General features: G+C 69.0%; 1 protein-coding gene across 1 annotated transcript; it reads left to right on the plus strand.

Annotated features, from left to right (window-relative positions):
* Positions 1–624: 624 nt before the first annotated feature.
* Positions 625–25427, plus strand: ACAP1 (ArfGAP with coiled-coil, ankyrin repeat and PH domains 1). Its single transcript, XM_072848697.1, has 22 exons — positions 625–692; positions 4744–4801; positions 5654–5773; positions 6265–6318; positions 7287–7345; positions 9408–9588; positions 10919–10963; positions 11630–11725; positions 12217–12291; positions 12926–13035; positions 14536–14595; positions 16183–16302; positions 18077–18229; positions 19724–19870; positions 21296–21365; positions 21449–21543; positions 22260–22399; positions 23153–23325; positions 23407–23516; positions 24516–24626; positions 24732–24781; positions 25237–25427. The coding sequence occupies exons 1-22, from the start codon at positions 640–642 to the stop codon at positions 25335–25337; spliced, it is 2181 nt and encodes a 726-aa protein (XP_072704798.1). The 5' UTR covers positions 625–639; the 3' UTR covers positions 25338–25427.
* Positions 25428–25742: the final 315 nt, after the last annotated feature.

Below are 25742 nucleotides of genomic sequence, written 5' to 3' on the forward strand. Positions count from 1 at the left end.
TGTTTCCCCCCCAGTCCCAGTCCCCCTCCCCCCATCCCGGTCCCCCCTCCCCCCCGCCCCCCCATCCCGGTGTGTCCCCCCATCCCTGCCCCCTCGTACCCCCACCCCCCCATGGCCCCCCGATCCCGGTGTCCCCCCGTGCCCCCCGTCCCGGTCCCCCATCCCCATGTGTCCGCCCCTCCCCCATCCCGGTGTGTCCCCCCCATCCCTGCCCCCCGTCCCCCCATCCCGGTGCCCCCCATCCCTGCCCCCGTCCCCCCCATCCCGGTGCCCCCATCCCTGCCCCCCGTCCCCCCATCCCGGTGCCCCCCATCCCTGCCCCCCCATCCCGGTGCCCCCCATCCCTGCCCCCCGTCCCCCCATCCCGGTGCCCCCCATCCCTGCCCCCCGTCCCCCCCATCCCGGTGCCCCCCATCCCTGCCCCCCATCCTCCCTACCCCCCCGGTGCCCCCCGGTCCCTCCCCGGGGCGGAGCCGCCGCCCGCCCGGCCCCGTCGCCGCCTGCCGCCTCCCGGCACCGCCGCCCGCCCGAGCCCTGGGACCCCCTGACCCCCGGGACCCCTTCCCCACCCCAGCCCCCCATCCCGGGACCCCCGGACCCCTTCCCCCCATCCCGGGACCCCCGGTGCCCCCCGCCGGGATGACGGTGAAGTTGGACTTCGAGGAGTGTCTGCGGGACTCGCCCTGGTTCAGGTACCGGCACCGGGACCCCCGGGACCCCCGGCACCGGGACCCCCGGGCCCCCCGCTTCTGAGACCCCCCGAACCCCCGGGCACCGAGAACCCCCCGGTGTCCCCGGCCCCCCCCCCCGAGCATCCTCTGATACCAGCACCCCTGAGCCCCCCGGGTCCCCCCGGCACCGGGACCCCCCGGGCCCCCCGCTTCTGAGACCCCCCCAGGCACCGGGACGCCCCCGGTGTCACCGGGACCCCCCACCCCGAGCATCCTCTGATACCAGCACCCCCTGAGCCCCCCGGGGCCCCCACTTCTGAGACCCCCCGGGACCGGGACACCCCCGGGCCCTCCCCGCTTCTGAGACCCCCCGGGACCCCCGGGCACCGGGACCCCCCCGGTGTCCCCAGGACCCCACCCCGAGCATCCCTCGGTATCAGCACCCCTGAGCCCCCCGGGGCCCCCGGGATGGGGACCCCCCCAGTGTCCCCAAGCCCCCCGGGACCGGCCCCCCCTCCCGGTGTCCCCGGGACCCCCAAAGCCCCCCGAACCAAGACCCCCCCAAAGCACCCCCAGGACCAGCAGCCCCCCGGGCCCCCCAAACACCCCTGCCCCCCGGATCCCTCCCCTCCACTCCCAGGACCCCCTGCCCCCCGGGACCCCAAACCCCCCGGGCTGGAAATGGGGGCAGTTGAGGGCACGGGCGCCCCTCGTGCAAGGGCCCCCTCGTGCGAGCTCCCCTCGTGCGAGAGCCCCCCGGTGTAAAAGACCCCTCGTGCAAGGCCCCCCCTCGTGCAAGGCCCCCTCGTGCAAGGGACCCCCTCGTGCGAGAGGCCCTCGTGCAAGAGCACCCCCGTGCACGATCCCACGTGCAAGACCCCTCGTGCAAGGGCCCCCCGTGTGAGAGCCCCTCGTGCAAGGCCCCCTCGTGCAAGGGCCCCCCTCGTGTGAAAGACCCCTCGTGCAAGGCCCCCCCTTGTGCAAGGGTCCCCCCCGTGCGAGAGCCCCTCGTGCAAGGGCCCCCTCATGGAAGACCCCTCGTGCAAGGCCCCCCTCGTGCAAGGGCCTCCCCTCATGCGAGAGCCCCTCGTGCAAGGGCCCCCCCCTCGTGTGAGACCCCCTCACACGAGCGTGCGAGACCCCCGGTGCAAGGCCCCTGCCCCGTGCGTCCCCCACGCACGAGGCCCCCCCCTCGTGCAAGGGCCCCCCCACCCCCCCGCGGGGAGGAAGCGGTTTCGCACGCGCGGGTGCGCAGCGGGGAGGGGCAGGAAGCCGCGGGGGGGAGGGGGCGTGCGAGGGGGGCACGGGGCCTCTCGCACACGTATGGGGGCCTGGTGGCCTCGCACGGCCTCGCACACGCGTGTGCGATGGGGGTGTATGGCCTTGCACGCGCGTGTGCAATGGGGGGGGTGCGTGATCTCGCACGGCCTGGCACACGCGTGTGCAATGGGGGGGCCATGTGGCCTCGCACGGCCTCGCACACGCGTGTGCGATGGGGGTGTATGGCCTCGCACACGCGTGTGCGATGGCGGAGCATACGGCCTCGCACACGCGTGTGCAAAGGGGAGGCGTGTGTTCTCACGTGGCCTCGCACACGCGTGTGCAACGGGGGCCTGTGATCTCACGTGGCCTCGCACACGCATGTGTAAGGGGTGCATGCGCCCTCGCACACGCGTGTGCAACGGGGGCCTGTGATCTCACATGGCCTCGCACACGCGTGTGCGAGGGGGGGCGGCGTGTGGCCTCGCACGGCCTCGCACACGCGTGCGCGCAAGGGGGAACACGTGAACTCCCCCGCCTTTGCACGCGCGTGCGCGTGCTGGCTGGGGCTTGCACGGGAGGCGGGGCTTGCACGAGGGGTGTCCTTGCACGAGGGGCGGGGCTTGCACGAGGGTGTCCTTGCACGAGGGGCGGGGCTTGCACGAGGGAAGCGGCCGCGCGGGAGAGGCCTGGTCTCGCACGAGGGAGTTTTGCGCACGAGGGGCCTCGCACGAGGGGGCGGGGCTTGCACCAGGGCGCCTGGCACGGGGGCGGGGCTTGCACGGGGGCAGGGCTTGCACAGGGGGCGGGGCTCGCAGGAGGCTTTCGCTCGCTATGGGGGGTCCCTGGCACGAGGGTCGTCTCTCGCACGAGGCCTCGCACGGGGGCGGGGGGAAGGTGTCGGCCATCTTGGGGCACCCCAATGCTCCCCACCCCCCGCCCGTGATGTCACGGCGTCGCCATGACGACGGCACCCACAGGAAGCGCCGCCGGAAGCACCCGGTGACCGCGGGGCCCCAAATCCCCCCCAAATCACCCCAAAACCTCCCTGACCCCCCAAAACCTCCCTGACCCCCCAAATCCCCCCCTCGAGCCCCCAAATCCCCCAGGACCCCCCAAACTCCCTCTGAGCCCCAGAGCCCCCCCCCAAATCTCGCCAGGGCCCCCCAAATCTCCCCTTTGAGTCCCCCAAGCCCCTCCCTGAACCCCCAAATTCTCCTCGCCCCCCAAATCTCCCCTCTGACCCCCAAACCCCCCAGGGCACCCCAAACCCTCCTGGGACCCCCAAACGCCCCCGTGACCCCTCAAAACCCCTCCTTGACCCCCACCACTCCCACAATGCCCCCAAAACCTCTCGTGACCCCCAAAACCTCTCATGACCCCCCAAAACCCCCCGTGACCCCCCAAACCCCTCTCTGACCCCCCAAAACCCCTGTGACCCCCAAATCCCCCTGTACGCCCTCAGCGACCCCCCAACCCCCCCCATCACCCCCGGGACCCCTCAAAAGCCCTCTCTGCCCCCCAAACCCCTCCATGGCCCCCCAAAACCCTGTGACCCCTCAAAACCCCTCTCTGACCCCCCAAACCCCCAGGTCCCCCAACCCCCTATGACCCCCCAAACCCCACCCGTGTCCCCCAAATCCCCCGTGACCCCCAAATCCCCCGTGTCCCCTCGAACCCCCAGTCCCCCAGACACCCCCATGACCCCCAAAGCCCCCGTGACCCCCAAAACCCCCAGGTCCCCCAAACCCCTCTCTGACCCCCAACCCCCAGCTCACCCCCAAAACCCCTGTGACCCCCAAACCCCCCAGGTCCCCCAAACCCCTCTCTGACCCCCAACCCCCCAGTTCCCCCCAAAACCCCTGTGACCCCCAAACCCCCCAGGTCCCCCCAAAACCCCAGGTACCCCCAAACCCCTCTCTGACCCTGCCAAACCCCCGTGACCCCCAAATCCCCCTGTGTCCCCCAAACCCCCCACATGACCCCCCAAACCCCCTGTGACCCCCAAAACCCTCCAGGTCCCCCAAAACCCCTGTGCCCCCCGAAGCCCCCTCGGTGACCCCAAACTGCCCCCATTACCCCCAAAACCCCCCATGACCCCCCAACCCCCGTGCTCCCCCAAAACTCCCAGGTCCCCCCAAAACCCCCTGTGCCCCCAAATCCCCCCCCATGACCCCCCAAACCCTCTCTGACCCCCCAAAACCCCAGGTCCCCCCAAACCCTCTCTGACCCCTCAAACCCCCCATGACCCCCAAAACCTCCCGTGACCCCCAAATCCCCTGTGTCCCCCCATGACCCCCAAACCCCCGTGACCCCCAAAACCCCCAGGCCCCCCAAATCCCCCATGACCCCCAAACCCCTCTCTGACCCCAAAACCCCCAGCTCCCCCAAACCCCCGTGCCCCCAAATCCCCCATGACCCCCAAACCCCTGTGCCCCCCAAACCCCTCTCTGACCCCTCAAACCCCCCATGACCCCAAATCCCCTGTGCCCCCCAAACCCCTGTGCCCCCAAATCCCCCATGACCCCCCAAACCCCTCTGTGACCCCCAAACCCCCTGTGCCCCCAAAACCCCCCAGGCCCCCCCCAAACCCCCTGTACCCCCAAATCCCCCCATGACCCCCCCCCAAACCCCCCGTGCCCCCCCAAACCCCCTGTGCCCCCCCCAAATCCCCTATGACCCCCAAACCCTCTCTGACCCCCCAAACCCCGTGCCCCCCAAACCTCCTGTGCCCCCCCAAATCCCCCGTGACCCCCAAACCCCTCTGTGACCCCCCAAACCCCCGTGACCCCCAATCCCCCCGTGCCCCCAGGGCGGCCGTGGAGGAGGCGGAGGCCGACGTGGCCGAGCTCGAGACCCACCTGGAGAAGGTGGGGAGGGGGACCCCGAAATCTGGGGGATCCCCAGGATCTGGGGGTGCTGGGGTGCTGGGGAGGGGTCCTGGGGTTTGGGGATCCCCAGGGTCTTTGGGGGATCCCCTGGAGGTGGGGGGTGTCTGGGGGATCCTGGGGGTGGGGGGCTGGGTGTCCCCTGGGTTTTGGGGGTCCCCAAGGATCTGGGGGGGATCTCAGGGTCCTGAGTGGGGCCAGGGTGCTCCTGGGGGTGCTGGGGTTTGGGGATCCCCGAGGGATCTGGGGGGATCCCTGGATTCAGGAGCATTTGGGGGGATCCCAGGCAGGGCCAGGGTGGTCTTGGGGGGGTTCCTAGAGGTTTGGGGATCCCCAGGGGATCTGGGGGGGATCCCCTGGATCCGAGAGGATCTGGGGGAACCTCAGGGCCCTGGGCAGAGCCAGGGGGTGCTGGGGGTTCCCTGGGGTTTGGGGATCCCCGAGGGATCCCAGGGGATCTGGGGGGATCCAGGGGGATCTAAGGAGACCTCAGAGTCCCAGCCTGGCAGGGGGGTCCTGGGCTTGCTGGGGGTTCCCTGGGCTTTGGGGCTCCCCGAGGGATCTGGGGGATCCGGGGATCCAGGGGACCTCAGAGTCCCAGGCAGTGCCAGAGTGGTCCTGGGGTTTGGGAATCCCTGAGAGATCCTGGGGGATCCCAGGGGATCTGGGGGGATCCAGGGGGATCTAAGGGGACCTCAGAGTCCCAGCCTGGCAGGGGGGTCCTGGGCTTGCTGGGGGTCCCTGGGCTTTGGGGATCCCCGAGGGATCTGGGGGGATCCGGGGGATCCAGAGGGATCCGGGGGGGATCCCCGGGCGGCTGACGGTGCCCCCCAGGTGCTGAAGCTGTGCTCGGCCATGCTGGAGGCGGGGCGGCAGCTGGAAGGGACCAGCCGGGCCTTCGCCGCGGGGCTGCGGGATCTGGCGGGGATCCCCCGCGGGGACCCCCTGGTGCGGGTGAGCACCCCCAAACCCCGGGGGGAGGGTCCCAGGGGCTTGGGGATCCCCTGGGGGGAACACCCCAAATGGGGGGTCTGGGTTTGTTCCAGGGGGTCTTGGGGGTTCAAAGTGGGTCTGGGGGTGCCAGGGGCCGTGGGGAGCCCCTGGTGCGGGTTGGCACCCCAAAATGGGGGGTCTGGGGGGCCTGGGGTCCCAGGGGCTTGTGGGGTCCCCCTGGTTCAAGCGAGCACCCCAAAATAAGGGGGTCCTGGGATAGGGGGGCTACAGGGCCTGGGGAGACCCCGTGGTGTGGGTGAGCCCCCCAAAAATGGGGGGGGGCCCGGGTGTGGGAGGGCTACAGGGGTCTTGGGGGGCCCCTGGGGGTCAGGGTGCTCTGGGGCCTGCTGGGGGATTTGGAGGGCTCAGGGAAGGTGTTGGGGGTCCTGGGGGTGCGGAGGGATGTGGGGGGAGGGATGGGGTCCCGGCCCCCGAACCCCCGACCCCCCCAGGAGGCTCTGGAGAAGTGCTGCGACTCCCTGGAGCAGATGATGGACAGCCACGAGGTGAGCAGGCCACGCCCCCGTTTCACAAGCCACCCCCCTCCTCTCAGGCCACACCCCCTCCTCATACACCACGCCCTCTTTCCCCAGGCCACGCCCCTTCTCCCCAATGCCCCAGTCCCATCTGACCCTGCCCCACCCCTTGCCAACCCCCACCCCCTTCCCCAGGCCACGCCCCTCCTCCGAGCCCCACCCCCTACCCGAGCCCCACCCCTACCCGAGCCCCACCCCCTACCCGAGCCCCACCCCCTCCTCCCAGCCCCACCCCCTTCTCCCAGCCCCACCCCTCCTCCGAGCTCCACCCCTCCTCCGAGCTCCACCCCCTCCTCCGAGCTCCACCCCTCCTCCGAGCTCCACCCCCTCCTCCGAGCTCCACCCCCTCCTCCGAGCTCCACCCCCTCCTCCGAGCTCCACCCCCTCCTCCGAGCTCCACCCCCTCCTCCGAGCTCCACCCCCTCCTCCGAGCTCCACCCCCTCCTCCGAGCTCCACCCCTCCTCCGAGCTCCACCCCTCCTCCGAGCTCCACCCCTCCTCTGAGCTCCACCCCTCCTCCGAGCTCCACCCCCTCCTCCGAGCTCCACCCCTCCTCCGAGCTCCACCCCTCCTCGGAGCTCCACCCCTCCTCGGAGCTCCACCCCTCCCCGAGCCCCACCCCTCCTCTGAGCCCCACCCCCTCCTCTGAGCCCCACCCCCTCCTCTGAGCCCCACCCTCCTCTGAGCCCCACCCCTCCTCTGAGCCCCACCCTCCTCTGAGCCCCACCCCTCTCCTCCGAGCCCCACCCCTCCTCCGAGCCCCACCCCCTCCTCCAAGCCCCCCACCCCTTGCCTGCCCCAACCCCTTTCCTGGCCACGCCCCTCCAGGGCTGGCCACGCCCCTCCCGGGCTGGCCACGCCTCCCAGGGCTCAAAGAGGGGTCGCTCAGCCCCCTCACCCCTTCCCTGGGGTCCCCCCCCACCCCCCCGTGTCCCCAGGAGCTGCAGGGCAGCACCCAGGGCGCCCTGCGCCGCCCCCTCCACACCCTGCTCAAGGAGTGAGTGAGGGGGGCCCATGGGTGCTGGGGGGGCCCATGGGTGCTGGGGGGGGCCATGGGTGCTGGGGGGACCCTATGGGTGCTCGGGGAGGGGTGTGGGTGCTGTGGGGACCCTATGGGTGCCGGGAGGGGCCGTGGGTGCTGGGGGGGCCCATGGGTGCCGGGAGGGGCCGTGGGTGCTGGAGGGCCCTATGGGTGCTGGGAGGGGCCATGGGTGCTGTGGGGACCCTATGGGTGCTCAGGGAGGGCCGTGGGTGCTAGGGGGACCCTATGGGTGCTTGAGGGTCCCATGGGTGCTGGGGGGACCCTATAGGTCCTGGAGAGTGCCATGGGTGCCATGGGGGTCCCGTGGGTGCCACGGGGACCCTATAGGTACCGCAGAGTGGGGTGCCATGGGTGCTGCGGGGGAGTCCTGGGACCACCGTGGCCGCTGTGGGGACCCTCTGGGTGCTGGGGGGACCCTATGGGTGCTGGAGGGCCGTGGGTGCTAGGGGGACCCTATGGGTGCCAGGAGGGGCCATGGGTGCTGGGGGGACCCTATGGGTGCCGGGAGGGGCCATGGGTGCTGGGGGCCCCTATGGGTGCTTGAGGGTCCCATGGGTGCTGTGAGGACCCTATAGGTCCTGGAGAGTGCCATGGGTGCCATGGGGGTCCCGTGGGTGCCACGGGGACCCTATAGGTACTGCAGAGTGGGGTGCCATGGGTGCTGCGGGGGAGTCCTGGGACCACCGTGGGTGCTGGGGGACCCTATGGGTGCTGGAGGGCCGTGGGTGCTAGGGGGACCCTATGGGTGCTGGAGGGCCGTGGGTGCTGGGGGGACCCTATGGGTGCTGGGGGGCAGCCATGGGTGCTGGGGGGACCCTATGGGTGCTGGGGGCAGCCATGGATGCTGGAGGGACCCTATGGGTGCTTGAGGGTCCCATGGGTGCTGGGAGGACCCTATAGGTCCTGGAGAGTCCCATGGGTGCCATGGGAGTCTTGCAAGTGCTGGGGGGCACCATGGGGGTCCCGTGGGTGCCACGGGGACCCTATAGGTACCGCAGAGTGGGGTGCCATGGGTGCTGCGGGGGAGTCCTGGGACCACCGTGGGTGCTGGGGGGACCCTATGGGTGCTGGGGGGACCCTATCCGTGCTGGAGGGCCGTGGGTGCTAGGGGGACCCTATGGGTGCCAGGAGGGGCTGTGGGTGCTGGGGGGACCCTATGGGTGCTTGAGGGTCCCATGGGTGCTGTGGGGACCCTATAGGTCCTGGAGAGTGCCATGTGGGTCCCGTGGGTGCCACGGGGACCCTATAGGTACCGCAGAGTGGGGTGCCATGGGTGCTGCGGGGGAGTCCTGGGACCACCGTGGGTGCTGGGGGGACCCTATGGGTGCTGGAGGGCCGTGGGTGCTAGGGGGACCCTATGGGTGCTGGAGGGCCGTGGGTGCTGGGGGGACCCTATGGGTGCTTGAGGGTCCCATGGGTGCTGTGGAGACCCTATAGGTCCTGGAGAGTGCCATGGGTGCCACGTGGGTCCCGTGGGTGCCACGGGGACCCTATAGGTACCGCAGAGTGGGGTGCCATGGGTGCTGCGGGGGAGTCCTGGGACCACCGTGGCCGCTGTGGGGACCCTATGGGTGCTGTGGGGACCATATGGGTGCTGGAGGGCCGTGGGTGCTAGGGGGACCCTATGGGTGCCAGGAGGGGCCATGGGTGCTGGGGGGACCCTATGGGTGCTGGGAGGGGCCGTGGGTGCTGGGGGGACCCTATGGGTGCTTGAGGGTCCCATGGGTGCTGTGGAGACCCTATAGGTCCTGGAGAGTGCCATGGGTGCCATGTGGGTCCCGTGGGTGCCACGGGGACCCTATAGGTACCGCAGAGTGGGGTGCCATGGGTGCTGCGGGGGAGTCCTGGGACCACCGTGGCCGCTGTGGGGACCCTCTGGGTGCTGTGGGGACCCTATGGGTGCCGGGAGGGGCCATGGGTGCTGGGGGGACCCTCTGGGTGCTGGGGGGGATCCCGGGGAGGCGGGGAGGCTGGGGCAGGACCCCTGCCAGGAGCACCCATGGGTGCTGCCCCCCAGGGAGGCGCGGGGGCTGCGGGAGGCGCGGCGGGAGCGGGCGGGGGGGGCGGAGGCGCGGGCGGGGGCCCTGCACCACCACGCCGAGGTTCCCCGCCGCCGGCCCCTGGAGGCCCGCGAAGCCGCCGCCGCTTTGGGGGGGCCCGGGCGTGGCCCGGGCCCGGGGCTGGATTACGTCCTGCAGGTGGGCGGGGCTTGAGGTGGGAGGGGGCGGGGTGGGGTGGGGAGGGGAGGGTGGGGAGGGGTTGGATGGGGTGGGAGGGGGTGTGGTTTGCGTGGGGGCGGGGTTTTGGCTGTGGCGGGGCTTGAGGGGTGGAGCTTGGGGTGGGGAGGGGCAGGGTGGGGAGGGGTTGGATGGGGTGGGAGGGGTGTGGTTTGCGTGGGGGCGGGGTTTTGGCTGGGGCAGGGCTTGAGGGGGTGGAGCTTGGGGTGGGGTAGGGCTGGGGGAGGGTGGGGAGGGGTTGGATGGGGTGGGAGGGGTGTGGTTTGCGTGGGGGCAGGGCTTGAGGGGCAGGGCTTGAGGGGCAGGGCTTGGGATGGGGAGGGGCACGGGTGGGGAGGGGTTGGATGGGGTGGGAGGGGTGTGGTTTGCGTGGGGGCGGGGTTTTGGCTGGGGCGGGACTTGGGGGCGGGGCTTGGGATGGGGAGGGGCACGGGTGGGGAGGGGTTGGATGGGGTGGGAGGGAGCAGGGTTTTGCGTGGGGGCGGGGTTTTGGCTGGGGTGCGGCTTGAGGCGGAGCTTGAGGGGTGGGGCTTGGGGTGGGGTAGGGCTGGGGAGGGTGGGGAGGGGTTGGATGGGGTGGGAGGGGTGTGGTTTGCGTGGGGGCAGGGTTTTGGCTGGGGCAGGGCTTGAGGGGCGGGGCTTGGGATGGGGAGGGGCACGGGTGGGGAGGGTGGGGAGGGGTTGAATGGGGCGGGGGTGTGGTTTTGTGGGGGCGTGGTTTGTCTGGGGTGGGGCTTGTGAGGGCAGGGCTTGAGGGGCAGGGTCTGGGATGGGGAGGGGTAGGGCTGGGGAGGCTGGGGAGGGGGTTGAATGGGGCAGGAGGGGCGTGGTTTTGTGGAGGGTGTGGCTTGATGGGGTGGGGCTTGAGGGGTGGGACTTGGGGTGGGGAGGGGTTGGATGGGGCAGGAGGGGCGTGGTTTTGCGTGGGGGCAGGGTTTTGTCTGGGGAGTGGCTTGCAGGGGCGGGGCTTGGGGTGGGCGGGGGGTTGAATGGGGTGGGAGGGGTGTGGTTTGTGGGGGTGTGGTTTGTCTGGGGTGGGGCTTGTCTGGGGTGGGGCTTGCGAGGGGCGGGGCTTGAATGGGCGGTGACTGCGGGGTGGAGCCTAAAATGGGAGGGGTTTAAAGGGGCAGGGCAATGGGCAGGGTCCCGTTGGGCTGATCTGGGAAGCGCGCAGCCTCTGGGGGTGGGCCCTCGAGGAGGCAGGGCTCGATGGGCGGGGCTTAAGAGGGTGTGGCTCGAAAGGGGCGGGGCCAGAGCACCCCCCAACCTTCCCCCCCCTCCCCCCCCCCAGCTCAACGTGATGCAGGACAAGAAGAAGACGGAGGTCCTCCAGTTTGTGAGTGGGGGGGGGTCGGAGGGTCTTGGGGGTCCCTGGGGGATTTGGGGGTCCCAGGGGGCATGGGTGGGTCCTGGGGGCGGCTCTTGGGGGTGGGGGGCTGCGAGGGGTCTGGGGGGTCTCTGGGAGGGTTTAGGGTGTCCGGTGGGGGGGGGGGCTTGGAGGGTGTTGGGTGGGCTCCTGGGGGGACATGGAGGGGTTTGGGGGGTCCAGGGTGCCCAAGGGGCAGCCTGGGGGTTGGGGGTCCCTGGGGGATTTGGGGGTCCCTGGGGTCTTGTGGGGGCTTTGAAGGGTCGGGGGGGACGACTCTGGGAGGGTTTGGGGTGTCCCGGGGAGGGGGCTGGGGGGGCTTAGGGGTGTTGGGGGCTTCTGGGCAAATATGGGGGGTTTGGGGGCTCAGGAGGGTTTGGGGGTCCTGGGGGCCCAATGGGGGCTTGGGGGCCTCCAGGGGGTCCCTTGAGGGGTCTTGGGGGTCCGTGGGGGGTGGGAGGGGTCTGGAGGGTTCTGGGGGGGGTCCTGGCGCTCTGGGCACAACTGGGGTGACTTTGGGGAGGGGGTAAGGACTTTGGCGGGTCCCTTGAGGGGGTCTTGGGGGTTTCTGGGTTGGGGGAGGGTCTGGGGTCCCCGGGGTGGGGGGTGACAGACTGACCCCCCTCACCTCCCCAGGTGCTGACCCTGCTGGAGGCCCAGGCCACCTTCTTCAGCCGGGGCCACCACAGGGCCACCAGCACCCAGCAGTACCGGGGGCAGCTGGGGGTGCAGGTAGGGACCCCGGCGTCCCCCCCCGACCCCCCACCCAGGAGACCCCAGCATCCGGGAGGGACCCCACCCCCACCCCCACCCTACCCATGGACCCAGGCATTTGGGATGTCCCCATCCCTCCCCACCCCCCCCCCACCCCCAAAGTGACCCAGCCATCCGGGTGGGGTGGGATGCCCCCCCAAAAAAAACCCCACCCACCCGGGCACCCTTCCCCCTCCCTCCCAGGGGACCTACGGGGGGTCTGGGTGTCCTGGGGGGGGGGCAGGCGTTTTGGGGGGCCCAGGCATCTGAGGGGGGACCCAGGCGTTCAGGGGGGGACCCAGGCATCAGGGGGGACCCAGGGGTTCGGGGGGGACCCAGGCATTTGGGGGGGACCCAGGGGTTCAGGGGGACCCAAGCATCCGGGGGGGACCCAGGCATCTGGGGAGGGCCCTAGGGGTTTGGGGGGGACCCAGGGGTTCGGGGGGGCCCCAGGCGTCCGCTCCCCGCAGCTGGACCGGTTGGTGCTGGAGGGGGCCCGGCAGCAGCGGGACATGGAGCAGCGCCACGCCCTGCTGCTGCAGCAGGTGGGCGGGGCGAGGGGCGTGGCCACGGCCGGAGGGGGCAGGGTCACAGCCTGGGGCGGGGTCAGAGCTTGGGGGCGGGGGCTGACGCTAAGGGGGGGGGGGCACCAAGGGGGCTTTGGCTGGTGGTGGTGGGCGTGGCCTGATCTGGGGGCGTGGTCTGGGAGCATTGGGGTGTGGCTATGGTGGAAGGGGTGTGGCCTGGGGTGTGGGGGTGGAGCCAGCGCCAAGGGGCGGGGCTGTAGGCAGTGGGAGGGGCTGTACCCAATTGGCAGCAGGGAGGGGCGGGCTCAATTTTGATTAATGGGTGGGGACACGGTTGATTGACAGGTGGGGCGGGGCCGGCTTTGATTGACAGTCTTCAGGTCAGGCTGGGAGAATTAACAGGGAGCTGGGGCGGGGCCAGCTGCGGTAGGCTTTGATTGACAGCTGGCTAGCCCAACCAGCTTTGAGTGACAGCCCTAGGGCGGGACTAGCTATGATTGACAGCTCCGGGGGCAGGGCCAAGTTGATTGACCTGTCGGGGGCGGGCCTTTAGCAGACAGGCAGCCCCCAAGGCCTATGGGGGTGGGCAGCAGGGCTGAGAGGCGGGGCCAGGGAGGGTGGGGGCAGGCCCAGGCTGACGGGCAGCCCCCAGGACCTATCACAGGAGACGGTGGGCGGGGCTATGGGGGAGGCGGGGCCGGGGGCCCCCATGGAGGGGTACCTGTACAAGAGAGCCAGCAACGCCTTCCGCACCTGGAGCCGGTACCCCCAAACCCCCGTACCCCCAAACACCCCCTCCACCCCCAAACCCCCGTACCCCCAAACCCCCTGTACCCCCAAATCCCCTGAACACCCCCATACCCCTCAACCCCCTCCCCGGTCCCCCCAAACCCCCTGTACCCCTGAACACCCCCGTACCCCCAAATCCTTCTATCCCCACCCCGTGCCCCAAACTCCCTGTACCCCTGAACACCCCTGTATCCCCAAAACCTGTATCCCCAACCCCCTGCACCCCCAAACCCCTCCTGGTCCCCCAAACCCCCCGTACCCCCAAACCCCCTGTACCCCCAAACCCCCTGAACACCCCCCATACCCCTCAACCCCTCCCCGGTCCCCCAAACTCCCGTACCCCCGAACACCCCCATACCCCCAAATCCTTGTACCCCCAACCCCCCGTACTCCCCAAACACTCTTTGGTACCCCAAATCTCCTGTACCCCCAAAATCTCCGTGTACCCCCCAAAACTCCTGCACCCCACAGCTCCTCCCATTGTGCCGGGAGGGTTTGGGGATCCCCCACCCCCCCCTTTTCCCCTGAGGGTTTTGGGGGTCCCCCTGACCCTCCCTATTCCCTCGAGGAGTTTTTGGGGTCCCCCCTGACCCCCTCATTTCCCTGGGGTGTTTTGGGGATTCCCTTGATCCCCCCTTACCCCCCTAGGAGTGTTTTGGGGTCCCCCTGCGCCCCCTTTCACCTGGGAAGATTTTGGGGGTCCCCCTGACCCCCCTTCCCCAGGAGGGTTTTGGGGTCCCCCGACCCCCCTTTTCCCCTGAAGGTTTTGGGGTCCCCGACCCCCTTGCCCCGGGGATTTTGGGGTCCCCCTGACCCTCCCCATTGCCCTGGGGTGTTTTGGGGTCCCCCGACCCCCTTTCCCCTGGGGGTTTTGGGGATCCCCTTGACACCCCCGTTTCCCTCTAGGAGCTTTGGGGGTCCCCCGCCCCCTTTTCCTCTGAAGGTTTTGGGGTGTCCCCGACCCCCTTTCCCCAAGAGGGTTTTGGGGTCCCCCGCCCCCTTCCCCTGAAGATTTTGAGGTCCCCCAACCCCCTTTCCCGTGGGGGTTTTGGGGTCCCCCTTGACCCCCCTTTCCCCCAGGAAGGTTTTGGGGTCCCCCTGCCCCCATTTCCCTAGGAGTTTTTGGGGTCCCCCTTGTCCCCCCTTTCCCCCAGGAGGGTTTTGGGGTCCCCCTGCCCCCCTTTCCCCTAGGAGTTTTTGGGGTCCCCCTTGCCCCCCTTTCCCCAGGAGGGTTTTGGGGTCCCCCTGCCCCCTTTCCCCTAGGAGTTTTTGGGGTCCCCCTTGCCCCCCTTTCCCCAGGAGGGTTTTGGGGTCCCCCTGCCCCCCTTTCCCCTAGGAGTTTTGGGGTCCCCCTTGCCCCCCCTTTCCCCAAGAGGGTTTTGGGGACCCCTGCCCCCATTCCTGGGGTGTTTTGGGGTCCCCCTGCCCCCCTTTCCCCTGGGGGTTTTGGGTCCCCCTGACCCCCTCCCCCAGGCGCTGGTTCTTCATCCAGAGCAACCAACTCCTCTACCTCAAGCGGGCGCGGGTGAGCGGGTTTGGGGGGCCCCGGGGGTGGGGGGTGGGGGCACTTTGGGGACCCCGGGGGGCTGAGGATTTAGGGGTTGGGGGCTGGATTGGGGGGCTGGTTGGGGGGCTGCTTTAGGAAGCTGGGTTTGGGGGCCCTTGGGGGGCTGGTTTGGGGGTGGGGTGGGGGGCTGGTTTTGGGGGCCCTTGGGGGGCTGGTTTGGGGGGTGGGGTGGGGGCTGGTTTTGGGGGCCCTTGGGGGCAGGGTTGGGGGCTGGTTTTGGGGGCCCTTGGGGGGCTGGTTTGGGGGTGGAGTTGGGGGGCTGGTTTTGGGGGCCCTTGGGGGGCTGGTTTGGGGGCGGGCTTGGGGGCCCTTGGGGGGCCCTTGGGGGGCTGGTTTGGGGGCAGGGTTGGGGGCTGGTTTGGGGGGCCCTTGGGGGGCTGGTTTGGGGGTCGGGTTGGGGGCTGGTTTGGGGGCCCTTGGGGGCTGGTTTGGGGGGTGGGGTTGGGGGCTGGTTTTGGGGGGCCCTTGGGGGCTGGTTTGGGGGTGGTTTGGGGGGGCCCTTAGGGGGACTGGTTTTGGGGGTGGGGTGGGGGCTGGTTTTGGGGGCCCTTGGGGGCTGGTTTGGGGGGCTGGTTTTGGGGGCCCTTGGGGGGCTGGTTTGGGGGGCTGGTTTTGGGGGCCCTTGGGGGTGGGTTTAGGGGGCTGTTTTTGGGGGTGGTTTAGGGGGTCGGGATTGGGGGTGCAGATTTGGGGGGTCAAGTTTTGGGGAGCAGATTTGGGGGACAGATTCTGGGGGTGCAGATTTGGGGGGCAGATTTGGGGTGCAGATTTGAGGGGCAGGTTTGGGGGGCAGTTTTGGGGGGCAGGTTTGGGGGGCTCCACTTTGGGGACTCAATTTGGGGACCTGTTTTTAGGGGTGGCTTTTGGCACCAGATTTTGGGGGTCGGGTTTTGGGGTGTCGGGTTTGGGGGGCAGTTTTGGGGGGCAGTTTTGGGGGTCAAGTTTTGGGGTCAAGTTTTGGGGAGCAGATTCTGGGGGGCAGATTTGGGGTCAAGTTTGGGGGTCAGGTTTGGGGGTGCAGTTTGGGGTCAAGTTTTGGGGGGCTGAATTGGGGAGGTGGTTTTGGGGGTGGTTTTGGCAGCAGATTTGGGGGCAGATTTGGGGGCAGATTTGGGGGGCCTGAATTTGGGGGCTGGTTTTGGGAAGGATTGGGGGGTCAGGTTTTGGGGGCAGTTTTGGGGGTCAAGATTTGGGGGGCAGTTTTGGGGTGCAGATTTGGGGGCTCCACTTTGGGCGACTCAATTTGGGGAGCTGTTTTTGGGGGTGGCTTTTGGCACCAGATTTGGGGGGGTCAGGTTTTGGGGGCAGTTTTGGGGGTCAAGTTTTGGGGAGCAGGTTTGGGGGTGCAGGTTTGGGGGTGCAGGTTTGGGGGCAGATTTGGGGGGCTCCACTTTGGGCGACTCAATTTGGGGAGCTTTTTGGCGGGGGGGGCAGATTTGGGGGAGTTTTTGGGGGTGGCTTTTGGCACCAGATTTTGGGGGTCGGGTTTGGGGGTCGGGTTTTGGGGGTCAGGTTTTGGGGTCCGGTTTTGGGGGTGCATCCCGGGGGCTGAGGTTTGGGGGTGCCCCCCCGGACCCCCCCACGGTGGTGGTGGAGGATCTGCGCCTCTGCACCGTCAAGCCCTGCCCCGACCTCGAGCGCCGCTTCTGCTTCGAGGTCGTCTCCCCCTCCAAGTGAGTGCCCAGGGCCCCCCAAAACCCGGGGGGGGGCCCCAAAACCCGAGGGAGGACCCCAAAACCCAAGGGGGGACCCCAAAACCCGGGGAGGGACCCCAAAACCTGGGGGGAACACCCCAAAACCCAGGGGGGTACCCCAAAACCCGGGTGGTGGAACTCCAAAACCCAGAGGGGACACCCCAAAACCCGGGTGGTGGGACCCCAAAACCCGGGGGGGACCCCAAAACCCAGGGGGGTACCCCAAAACTCGGCGGGACTCCAAAACCTGGGGGGGACACCCCAAAACCCAGGTGGTGGGACCCCAAAACCCGGGGGGAACACCCCAAAACCCAGGGGGGTACCCCAAAACCCGGGTGGTGGGACCCCAAAACCCGGGGGGGACCCCAAAACCCAGAGGGGACACCCCAAAACCCGGGTGGTGGGACCCCAAAACCCGGGGGGGGACCCCAAAACCCAGAGGGGACACCCCAAAACTCGGTGGGACTCCAAAACCTGGGGGGGACACCCCAAAACCCAGGTGGTGGGACCCCAAAACTCGGGGGGGACACCCCAAAACCCGGGGGGACCCCAAAACCAGGGTGGGGAACCCCAAAACCTGAGGGGACCCGGGAACCCGGGTGGTGGAACCCCAAAACCCAGGGGGACACCAAAACCCAGAGGGGACACCCCAAAACCCGAGTGGTGGGACCCCAAAACCCGGGGGAACCCCAAAACCCGGGGGGACACCCCAAAACCCAGGTGGTGGGACCACAAAACCTGGGGGGACCCCAAAACCTGGGTGGGGAAACCCCAAAACGCGGGGGGGGGACCCCAAAACCCGGGGGGGACACCCCAAAACCGGGGTGGGGACACCCCAAAACCCGGGGGGGACCCCAGCCCCCCCCTTGGGGACCCCAACCTCTCCCAGTTCCCACAGGTGGGGGCTCCAAAATCCTCCCTCCCCAAATCCTCCAACCCTGGGCACCCCAAAAGCCTCCGGGGACCCCAAAACCCCTTGTTCCCTCCCCCCGTGTCCCCTCGTGTCCCCTGACCCCCGTGTCCCTCCGTGTCCCCCCGTCCCCCGTGTCCCCCTGACCCCCATGTCCTCCTGTCCCCCCGTGTCCCTCCGTGTCCCCCGTCCCTCCATGTCCCCCCTGTCCCCACCGTCCCCCGTGTCCCCTGTCCCCCTGTGTCCCCTGTCCCCCCGTCCCCCCGTCCCTCCGTGTCCCCTGACCCCCCTGTCCCCCGTCCCTCCGTGTCCCCTGTCCCCCCGTGTCCCCCTGTCCCCCCATCCCTCTGTGTCCCCTGACCCCCGGGTCCCCCTGTCCCCCATGTTCCCCCGTCCCTCCGTGTCCCCTGTCCCCCCGTGCCCCCCGTCCCTCCATGTCCCCTGACCCCCCTGTCCCCCCGTCCGTCCGTGTCCCCTGACCCCCTGTCCCCCCGTCCCTCCGTGTCCCCTGACCCCCGTGTCCCCCTGTCCCCCCGTCCCTCCGTGTCCCCTGACCCCCCTGTCCCCCCGTCCCTCCGTGTCCCCTGTCCCCCCGTGTCCCCCGTCCCTCCGTGTCCCCCGTGTCCCCCTGTCCCCCCGTCCCTCCGTGTCCCCTGACCCCCCTGTCCCCCTGTCCCCCTGTCCCTCCGTGTCCCCTGACCCCCCTGTCCCCCCTGTCCCCCCGTGTCCCCTGACCCCCCGTGTCCCCCCTGTCCCTCCGTGTCCCCTGACCCCCTGTCCCCCCTGTCCCCCCTGTCCCCCCGTCCCCCGTGTCCCCTGACCCCCCGTCCCCGCTGTCCCCAGGTCCTGCGTGCTGCAGGCGGACTCGGCGGGGCAGCAGCGGGCCTGGCTGGGCGCCGAGCAGAGCAGCATCGCCTCCGCCTTCAGCCAGGGGCCCCCAGGACCCCCCGGGCAGGTGGGCACCCCAAAACCCCCCCACGAGCAAGGGGGACCCCAAAACCCCTGGGACCCCTCCTGGCCAGGTGGGCACCCCAAAACCCCCCACGAGCGAGGGGGAACCCCAAACCCCCAGGACCCCCGGGCAGGTGGGCACCCCAAAACCCCCCACGAGCAAGGGGGACCCCAAAACCCCTGGGACCCCTCCTGGCCAGGTGGGCACCCCAAAACCCCCCACGAGCGAGGGGGAACCCCAAACCCCCAGGACCCCCCCGGGCAGGTGGGCACCCCAAAACCCCCCCACGAGCAAGGGGGACCCCCAAAACCCCCTGGGACCCCTCCCTGGCCAGGTGGGCACCCCAAAACCCCCCCACGAGCGAGGGGGAACCCCCAAACCCCCAGGACCCCCGGGCAGGTGGGCACCCCAAAACCCCCCACGAGCAAGGGGACCCCAAAACCCCCTGGGACCCCTCCTGGCCAGGTGGGCACCCCAAAACCCCCACGAGCGAGGGGAACCCCAAACCCCCAGGACCCCCCCGGGCAGGTGGGCACCCCAAAACCCCCACGAGCAAGGGGACCCCAAAACCCCTGGGACTCCCCCAGGACCCCCCGGGCAGGTGGGCACCCCAAAACCCCCGTGAGCAAAGGGGTACCCCAAAAACCGCTGGGACCCCCTCCTGGACCCCCCAGGCAGGTGGGTGCCCCAAAACCCCCATAAGCAAGGGGTACCCCAAAACCCCCTGGGACCCCTCCCTGGCCAGGTGGGCACCCCAAAACCCCCCACGAGCAAGGGGGAACCCCGAAACCCCTGAGACCCCGCCAGGACCCCTCCGGCAGGTGGGTGCCCCAAAACCCCCCACGAGCAAGGGGTACCCCAAAACCCCTTGGGACCCCAGGAACCCCCGGGCCAGGTGGGCACCCCAAAACCCTGCCACGAGCAAAGGGGTACCCCAAAACCCCCTGGGGTGGCTTAGGGACCCCCCAGAATCCTCACGGGGGCATCGGGTCCCCCAAAACCCTCCCGGGGGGGTCAGGGACCCCCAAACTTTCCTGGGTGGACTTGGGGACCCCAAAAAACATCTGGGGGGGGATTAGGGACCCCCAAAACTCTCTTGGAGGGATCAGGGACCCCCTGGGCTGGGTCTGGGACCCCAAAAACCCTCCTGGGGGATCAGGGACCCCCCCAAAACCCTCTTGGAGGGGATTGGGGACCCCCAAAACCTTCCTGGGGGGGATCACGGACCCCCAAAACCCTCATGAAGGGGATTAGGGACCCCAAAACCCTCCTGGGGTGGATTAGGGACCCCCCAGAATCCTCACGGGGGCATCGGGGACCCCCAAAACCCTCCCGGGGGGGGTCAGGAACCCCAAAACTTTCCTGGGTGCACTTGGGGACCCCAAAAACCATCTGGGGGGGGAGGGGGGAATCGGGGATCCCCCCCTGCCCCCCCCTCCCCCAGGGGGATCCCCAAGCACTGCCCAACCCCCACCCCTGTACCCCACAGCCCCCGAACGTCCGTGGTCGGTATCGGGGTGCCGGGGGGTCCGGGGGCCCGGGGGGTCCCCCGAATCTCAAGTGCTGGAGGCGGTGCTGGGGCTGGAGGGGAACGGGAGCTGCTGCGACTGCCGGGAGCCGGCACCCGCCTGGGCCAGCATCAACCTGGGCATCACCCTCTGCATCGAGTGCTCCGGCATCCACCGGTGAGGGCACCCCAAAAACCCCAGGGCACCCCAAAACCCCCCAGGGCACCCCAAAACCCCTCCAGACCCCCCAAAGCTCCCCCAAGTCTCCTAAGGGTCCCCCGAGCCTCCCTAGAGCCAGCGCTGCTCGATGTATTGAGGGCTTCGGCATCTATAGGGGCACCCCAAAATCCCTGAGGGCACCCCAAAATCTTTGAGGGCACCCCTAAACCTTCCAGGGCACCCCAAAACCCCCCAGGGCACCCCAAAACTCCCCCAGACCCCCCAAAGCTCCCCCAAGTCTCCTAAGGGTCCCCCGAGCCTTCCTAGAGCCAGCGCTGCTCGATGTATTGAGGGCTTCGGCATCTATAGGGGCACCCCAAAATCTTTGAGGGCACCCCTAAACCTTCCAGGGCACCCCTAAAACCCCAGGGCACCCCAAAATCCCTGAGGGCACCCCAAAAACCCCCAGCGCACCCCAAAACCCCCCCAGACCCCCCAAAGCTCCCCCAAGTCTCCTAAGGGTCCCCCGAGCCTCCCTAGAGCCAGCGCTGCTCGATGTATTGAGGGCTTTGGCATCTACAGGGGCACCCCAAAATCCCTGAGGGCACCCCAAAATCTTTGAGGGCACCCCAAAACCCCCCAGGGCACCCCAAAAACCCCAGGGGACCCCAAAACCCCACTGAGCCCCCCCCAGGCCTCCCCCAAAGTCCTTCAAGGTCCTTCCAGGGTCCCTCAAAGGTGCCCCCATGGGCCTGCAGAGCCCCCCAAAAGCTGCTCAACAGCCCCCCAACATCCCTGCAAGACCCTCAGGGCCCCCAGGGACCCCAAACACCCCCAGGGCCCCCAAGACCCTCCCAGGGTCCTTCAGAGTCCCCCAGGACCCCCAGGACCCTCAGGGCCCCCCAGGGCCCCCCATGACCCCTGCAAGGACCTTTGCAGCCCCCAGGATCTCCAGGACCCCCTGGACCCTCAGGGCCCCCCAGGGACCCCCAGAATCCTCAGGGACCCCCTGACCCCCAAATCCCCCGGGATCCACAGAGACCCCAGGACCCCAATACCCCCCAGGGCCCCCAGAATCCTCACGGACCCCCTGACCCCAAATCCCCCCGGGATCCACAGAGACCCCAGGACCCCCAATACCCCCAGGGACCCCCAGAATCCTCAGGGACCCCCTGACCCCCCCCAAATCCCCCCCCAGGGACCTGCAGAGACCCCAGGACCCCCAATACCCCCCCAGAATCCTCAGGGACCCCCTGACCCCCAAATCCCCCCGGGATCCGCAGAGACCCCAGGACCCCCAATACCCCCCAGGGACCCCCAGAATCCTCAGGGACCCCCTGACCCCCTAAATCCCCCGGGATCCACAGAGACCCCAGGACCCCCAATACCCCCAGGGACCCCCAGAATCCTCAGGGACCCCCTGACCCCCAAATCCCCCCCCAGGAGCCTAGGGGTCCACTTCTCCAAGGTGCGCTCACTGACGCTGGACTCCTGGGAGCCTGAACTGGTGAAGGTAACTGGGAGCACTGGGAAGGGGGGGGCTGGGAGGGGGTGGCCCCCAGGTGACACTTTTGGGGTGTCGTCCCCCCCCCCTAGTTGATGTGCGAGCTGGGGAACAGCACCCTGAACCGCATCTACGAGGCTCGGGTGGAGGAGATGGGGGTGAAGAGACCCCCCCCCGGCTGCTCCCGGTGAGACCCCCCATGCAGCACCCCAAAATTGGGGGGAGGGTGGCAGACACCCCCCACCCCCAGTCCCTGAAAGCCCCCCAAACATGGTGGCTCCTGGGAACCCCGTCACCCCCCAGGGTGCAGTGGGAAGACCCCTGGGATCCCCCAAACCCCTGTCCCCCTTAATGTAGTGATAGGACCCCCAAATCCCTGTGCCCCCCGGGGGCAGTGATAGGGCCCCAGGACCCCCCCCAGGGTGCAGCGGGAAGACCCCCAGGACCCCCCATCCCTCCTGGGACCTCCCAGCCCCCAAGGGTGCAGCAGGAGAACCCCCAGGACCCCCGGGCCCCCCAACCCCCATCCCCCAGGGCGCAGCGGGAGGACCCCCAGGACCCCCCAGCCCCCCCGGGCCCCCAAGCCCCCCGTCCCCCAGGGCGCAGCGGGAGGACCCCAGGACCCCCCCAGGGCCCCCCAGCCCCCCCGGGCCCCCCAAGCCCCCCCCGTCCCCCAGGGCGCAGCGGGAGGACCCCGGGAGGACCCCAGGGCCCCCAGCCCCCCCGGGCCCCCAAGCCCCCCGTCCCCCAGGGCGCAGCGGGAGGACCCCGGGAGAACCCCAGGACCCCCCAGGGCCCCCAAGCCCCCCCGGCCCCCAGGGCGCAGCGGGAGGACCCCCGGGAGGACCCCCAGGACCCCCAGGGCCCCCCAGCCCCCCGGGCCCCCAAGCCCCCGTCCCCCAGGGCGCAGCGGGAGGACTGGATCCGGGCCAAGTACGTGGAGAAGAAATTCGTCACGGGGCTCCCGGGGGCCCCCGGCCCGCCCATCCCGCCCCGGCCCCGCCCCCCGCAGCAGCCCCACCCCCGCGGCCACCACACCCCTGGTAGGAGGGGCGGGGCCTCGGGGGGAGGGGCTGAGGGAGAGGGGCGTGGCTCATTGTAATGGGGCGGGGCTTGGGATGGAGGGGAGGGCTTGGTGTGAAGGGGCAGGGGTTGAGGTTGTGGGGCGGGGCTTGTGGAAGGCGGGATTATCATTGGGCGGAGCCTGCGAATCAAAGGGGGGCTTATGGTGGAGGGCGGGGCCTAAAATTAAGGGGCGGGGGTTCAGCTGGAGGAGGGGTTTGTTATAAAGAGGCGGGGCTTGTGGAGAAAGGCAGGGCTTATCATTGGGTGGGGCTTATGGAAGGCGGGGCTTAGCGGTGGTTGGGCTATTAAAGGGACAGGGCTGGTGAAGGGCGGGGCTTATGGCAAAGGGCAGGGCTTAGGATTGGGGTGGAGCTATCACACAGAGGGGTGGCTTATGCGGAAGGGGCGTGGTTTATGATGGAGGGCGGGGTTTGTGACAGATGACTGCTGCTGGGAGGGTGTTGCAGACTTGGGGGGCGTGGCCTAAATGCAGGGGCGGAGCTTACACCTCGTGGGTGGGGCTTATACTGCATGGGTGGGGCTTATACCGCATGGGTGGGGCTTGTGCCTTGTGGGCGGGGAGGGTTGCACAGTGTAGGCGTGGCCTCCCAGCCAGTTGGGCGGGGCTTATGGGCCAACAGCCTCCCAGAGGGGGGGGGGGGGGGGAGAGAAGCTTTGGGGTTTGGGCGTGGCCTGAGCGAGATGGGCGTGGTCTGAAGCCCCGCCCCCAGAGCCAGCGGAGGCCGAGGGCCCCCCCAGCCTGCACCCCGGGGCTCTGCTCTACTGGGCGGCCCAGCACCGCCGCTTGCCCACCATGGCCGACGCGCTGGCCCACGGCGCCGACCCCGGCTGGGTCAACACCGCCGAGGACAACCGCACCCCCCTGCTGCAAGCCGTCACCGCGGTAACCGGAGTGGGGGGGGGCACCCTAGGGTGCTGGGGGAACACCCCCTAATTGTGGGTGTCGTCCCCCCTGCTCCCCAAGAACTCCCTGCTGGCCTGCGAGTTCCTGCTGCAGAACGGAGCCAGCGTCAACCAGAGCGACAGCCGCGGGCGGGGGCCGCTGCACCACGCCACCATGCTGGGACATACTGGGTGCGTCCCAGTATCGAACTGGGAGGGGGGGAAGGCGCTGCCCCCCCCCCCGCCCCAAACCCCATTTTATCAATGGTGGCGGCGCCCACCCCAAGAGCGGCGGGTAGGGAAGCTAAGCAGGGGCGGCCCTGGGCGGTGCCAGGATGGGTGACCTGACGCCAGTCCCTTGAGGAGGGGAACCCCCTTTTTTTTGAGGGGACTCTGTTCCCTTTTGGGCGGGTCCCTTGGGGGGGTCCTTTGGGGGTCCCTATTCCCTTGGGGGTCCCTATCCCCTTTGGGGTGCTCCTGTTCCCTTTTGGGGGTCCCTATCCCCTTTGGGGGTATCTATTCCCTTTGTGAGCTCCCTATTCTTTTGGGGGCCCCTATTGTCTTGGGAGGGGTCCCTATTCCTTTGGGGGGCCCTATTCCCTTGGGGGTCCTTAATCCCTTTTGGGGATCCCTATTCCCTTTTGGGGGTCTCTATTCTCTTGGGGTCCCTATTCCCTTTTGGGGGCCTATTCCCTTTTAGGGGGGTCCCTATTCTCTTGTGGGGTCCCTATTCCCTTGGGGGGTCCTTATTCCCTTTTTGGGGATCCCTATTCCCTTTTGGGGGTCCCTATTCTCTTGGGGGTCCCTATGCCTTCGGGGGGGTCCCTATTCCCTTTTAGGGGGATCCCTATTCCGTTTGGGAGGGGTCCCTATTTCTTAGGGGGATCCCTATTCTGTTTTGGGGGGGTCCCTATTCCTTCGGGGGGGGCCCTATTCCCTTTTGGGGGGGTCCCTATTCCCTTTTTGGGGGATCTCTTGGGGGTCCCTATTCCCTTTTAGGGGGGGTCCCTATTCCCTTTTTTGGGGTGCAATCCCCCCCATCTCCCAAGGGTCTCCCAAGATCGGGAGGGACCCAGCACAGCTTCCCCCACCGGGAAGCTAAGCAGGCACCGCCCCGTCCGCTGCCTGGATGGGAGACCTGACCCACTGTGTGTGTGTGTGTCCCCCCAAATGTCCCCCCCCAAATTCCAGCCTGGCCTGCCTCTTCCTGAAGCGGGGGGCTGACGTGAACGCCGTGGACGCGGAGGGGAAGGACCCCCTCACCATCGCCATCGAGCTGGCCAACGCCGACATCGTCACCCTGTGAGACCCCCTGGGGGTGGGGGTGGGGCACCCTTGGGTGGGGGCACCCTTGGGTGGGGGTACCCCTTTTCTCACCTTCTCCCCCTCCCCTTTGCTCCTCCCCAGGTTGCGGCTGGCCAAGATGCGGGAGCTGGAGGTGGCCCAGGGGCAGACCGGTGGGTTTGGGGGCTCCGGGTTTGGGGGTGTTCAGGGCTTGGGGAGGGTTTTGGGGTGTCCCTGGATTTGGGGGGGGTCCTGAGGAGGATCATGGGGGAGTGGGGTTGGGGGGGTGCCAGGGTGTTTCTGGGTGATTCTCTGGTCCTGAGAAAGGCCGGGGGGGGGGGCCGAGTTTGGGGGGGTCATTGGGTTTGGGGGGGGAGCAGGTTTGGGGGATGTCCTTGGATTTGGGGGTCCCCAATACGGGTTTTGAGGGGGCCCTGAGTTTGGGCTGACCCCAGGGGTCCTTGGGGGCTCCCTGGGGTTGGGGTTCCCAAGGGGGTCCCTATATTTGGGGCAGCCCAAGTTTGGGGTGTCCCCATGGGGGTTTGGGGCGGGGGGCTGGATTTGGGGGCCCCCAATGAGGAGCTTGGGGGGGGGTGTCCCCATTTTGGGGTCACCCCACCCACCCCAGGTGACGACACCTACCTCGACATCTTCCGCGACATCTCCCTCATGGCCTCTGACCACCCCGAGAAGCTGGCCCGCCCCCACCACAAGCTCACCACCCTCTAGCTCCGCCCCCCCGGGCCATGCCACGCCCCCTGAGGGGCAGGCCCCGCCCCCTCATAAGCAACTTCTGGTGGAATAAAGCGTTGGCTTTGATCTTGCCCCTCCCATGGTCCCACCTCCGTGCCCACCCGGGAACATCTGATGCGGTACCTAGAATGGGGCTGGTTGGGTTACCTAGAACCGAACCCCCCAAATCTGCTCCCCACAGTGGCCCCCCCCACTTGGATTACGTAGAACTGAGCCCCCCAAAGTGATTGGGTCACCTAGAACCGACCCCCCAGATCTGCTACCTCCAATGGGCCCCACTTGGGTTACCTAGAACTGAGCCCTCCCCAAATGGGGCCCTAGTTGGGTCATCTAGAACCGACCCCTCAAAGCTTCTACCCACAAATGGGCCCCAATTGGGTC

The sequence above is a fragment of the Ciconia boyciana genome, chromosome 32 (assembly GCF_034638445.1).
Source record: "Ciconia boyciana chromosome 32, ASM3463844v1, whole genome shotgun sequence".
NCBI lineage: Eukaryota > Metazoa > Chordata > Aves > Ciconiiformes > Ciconiidae > Ciconia > Ciconia boyciana.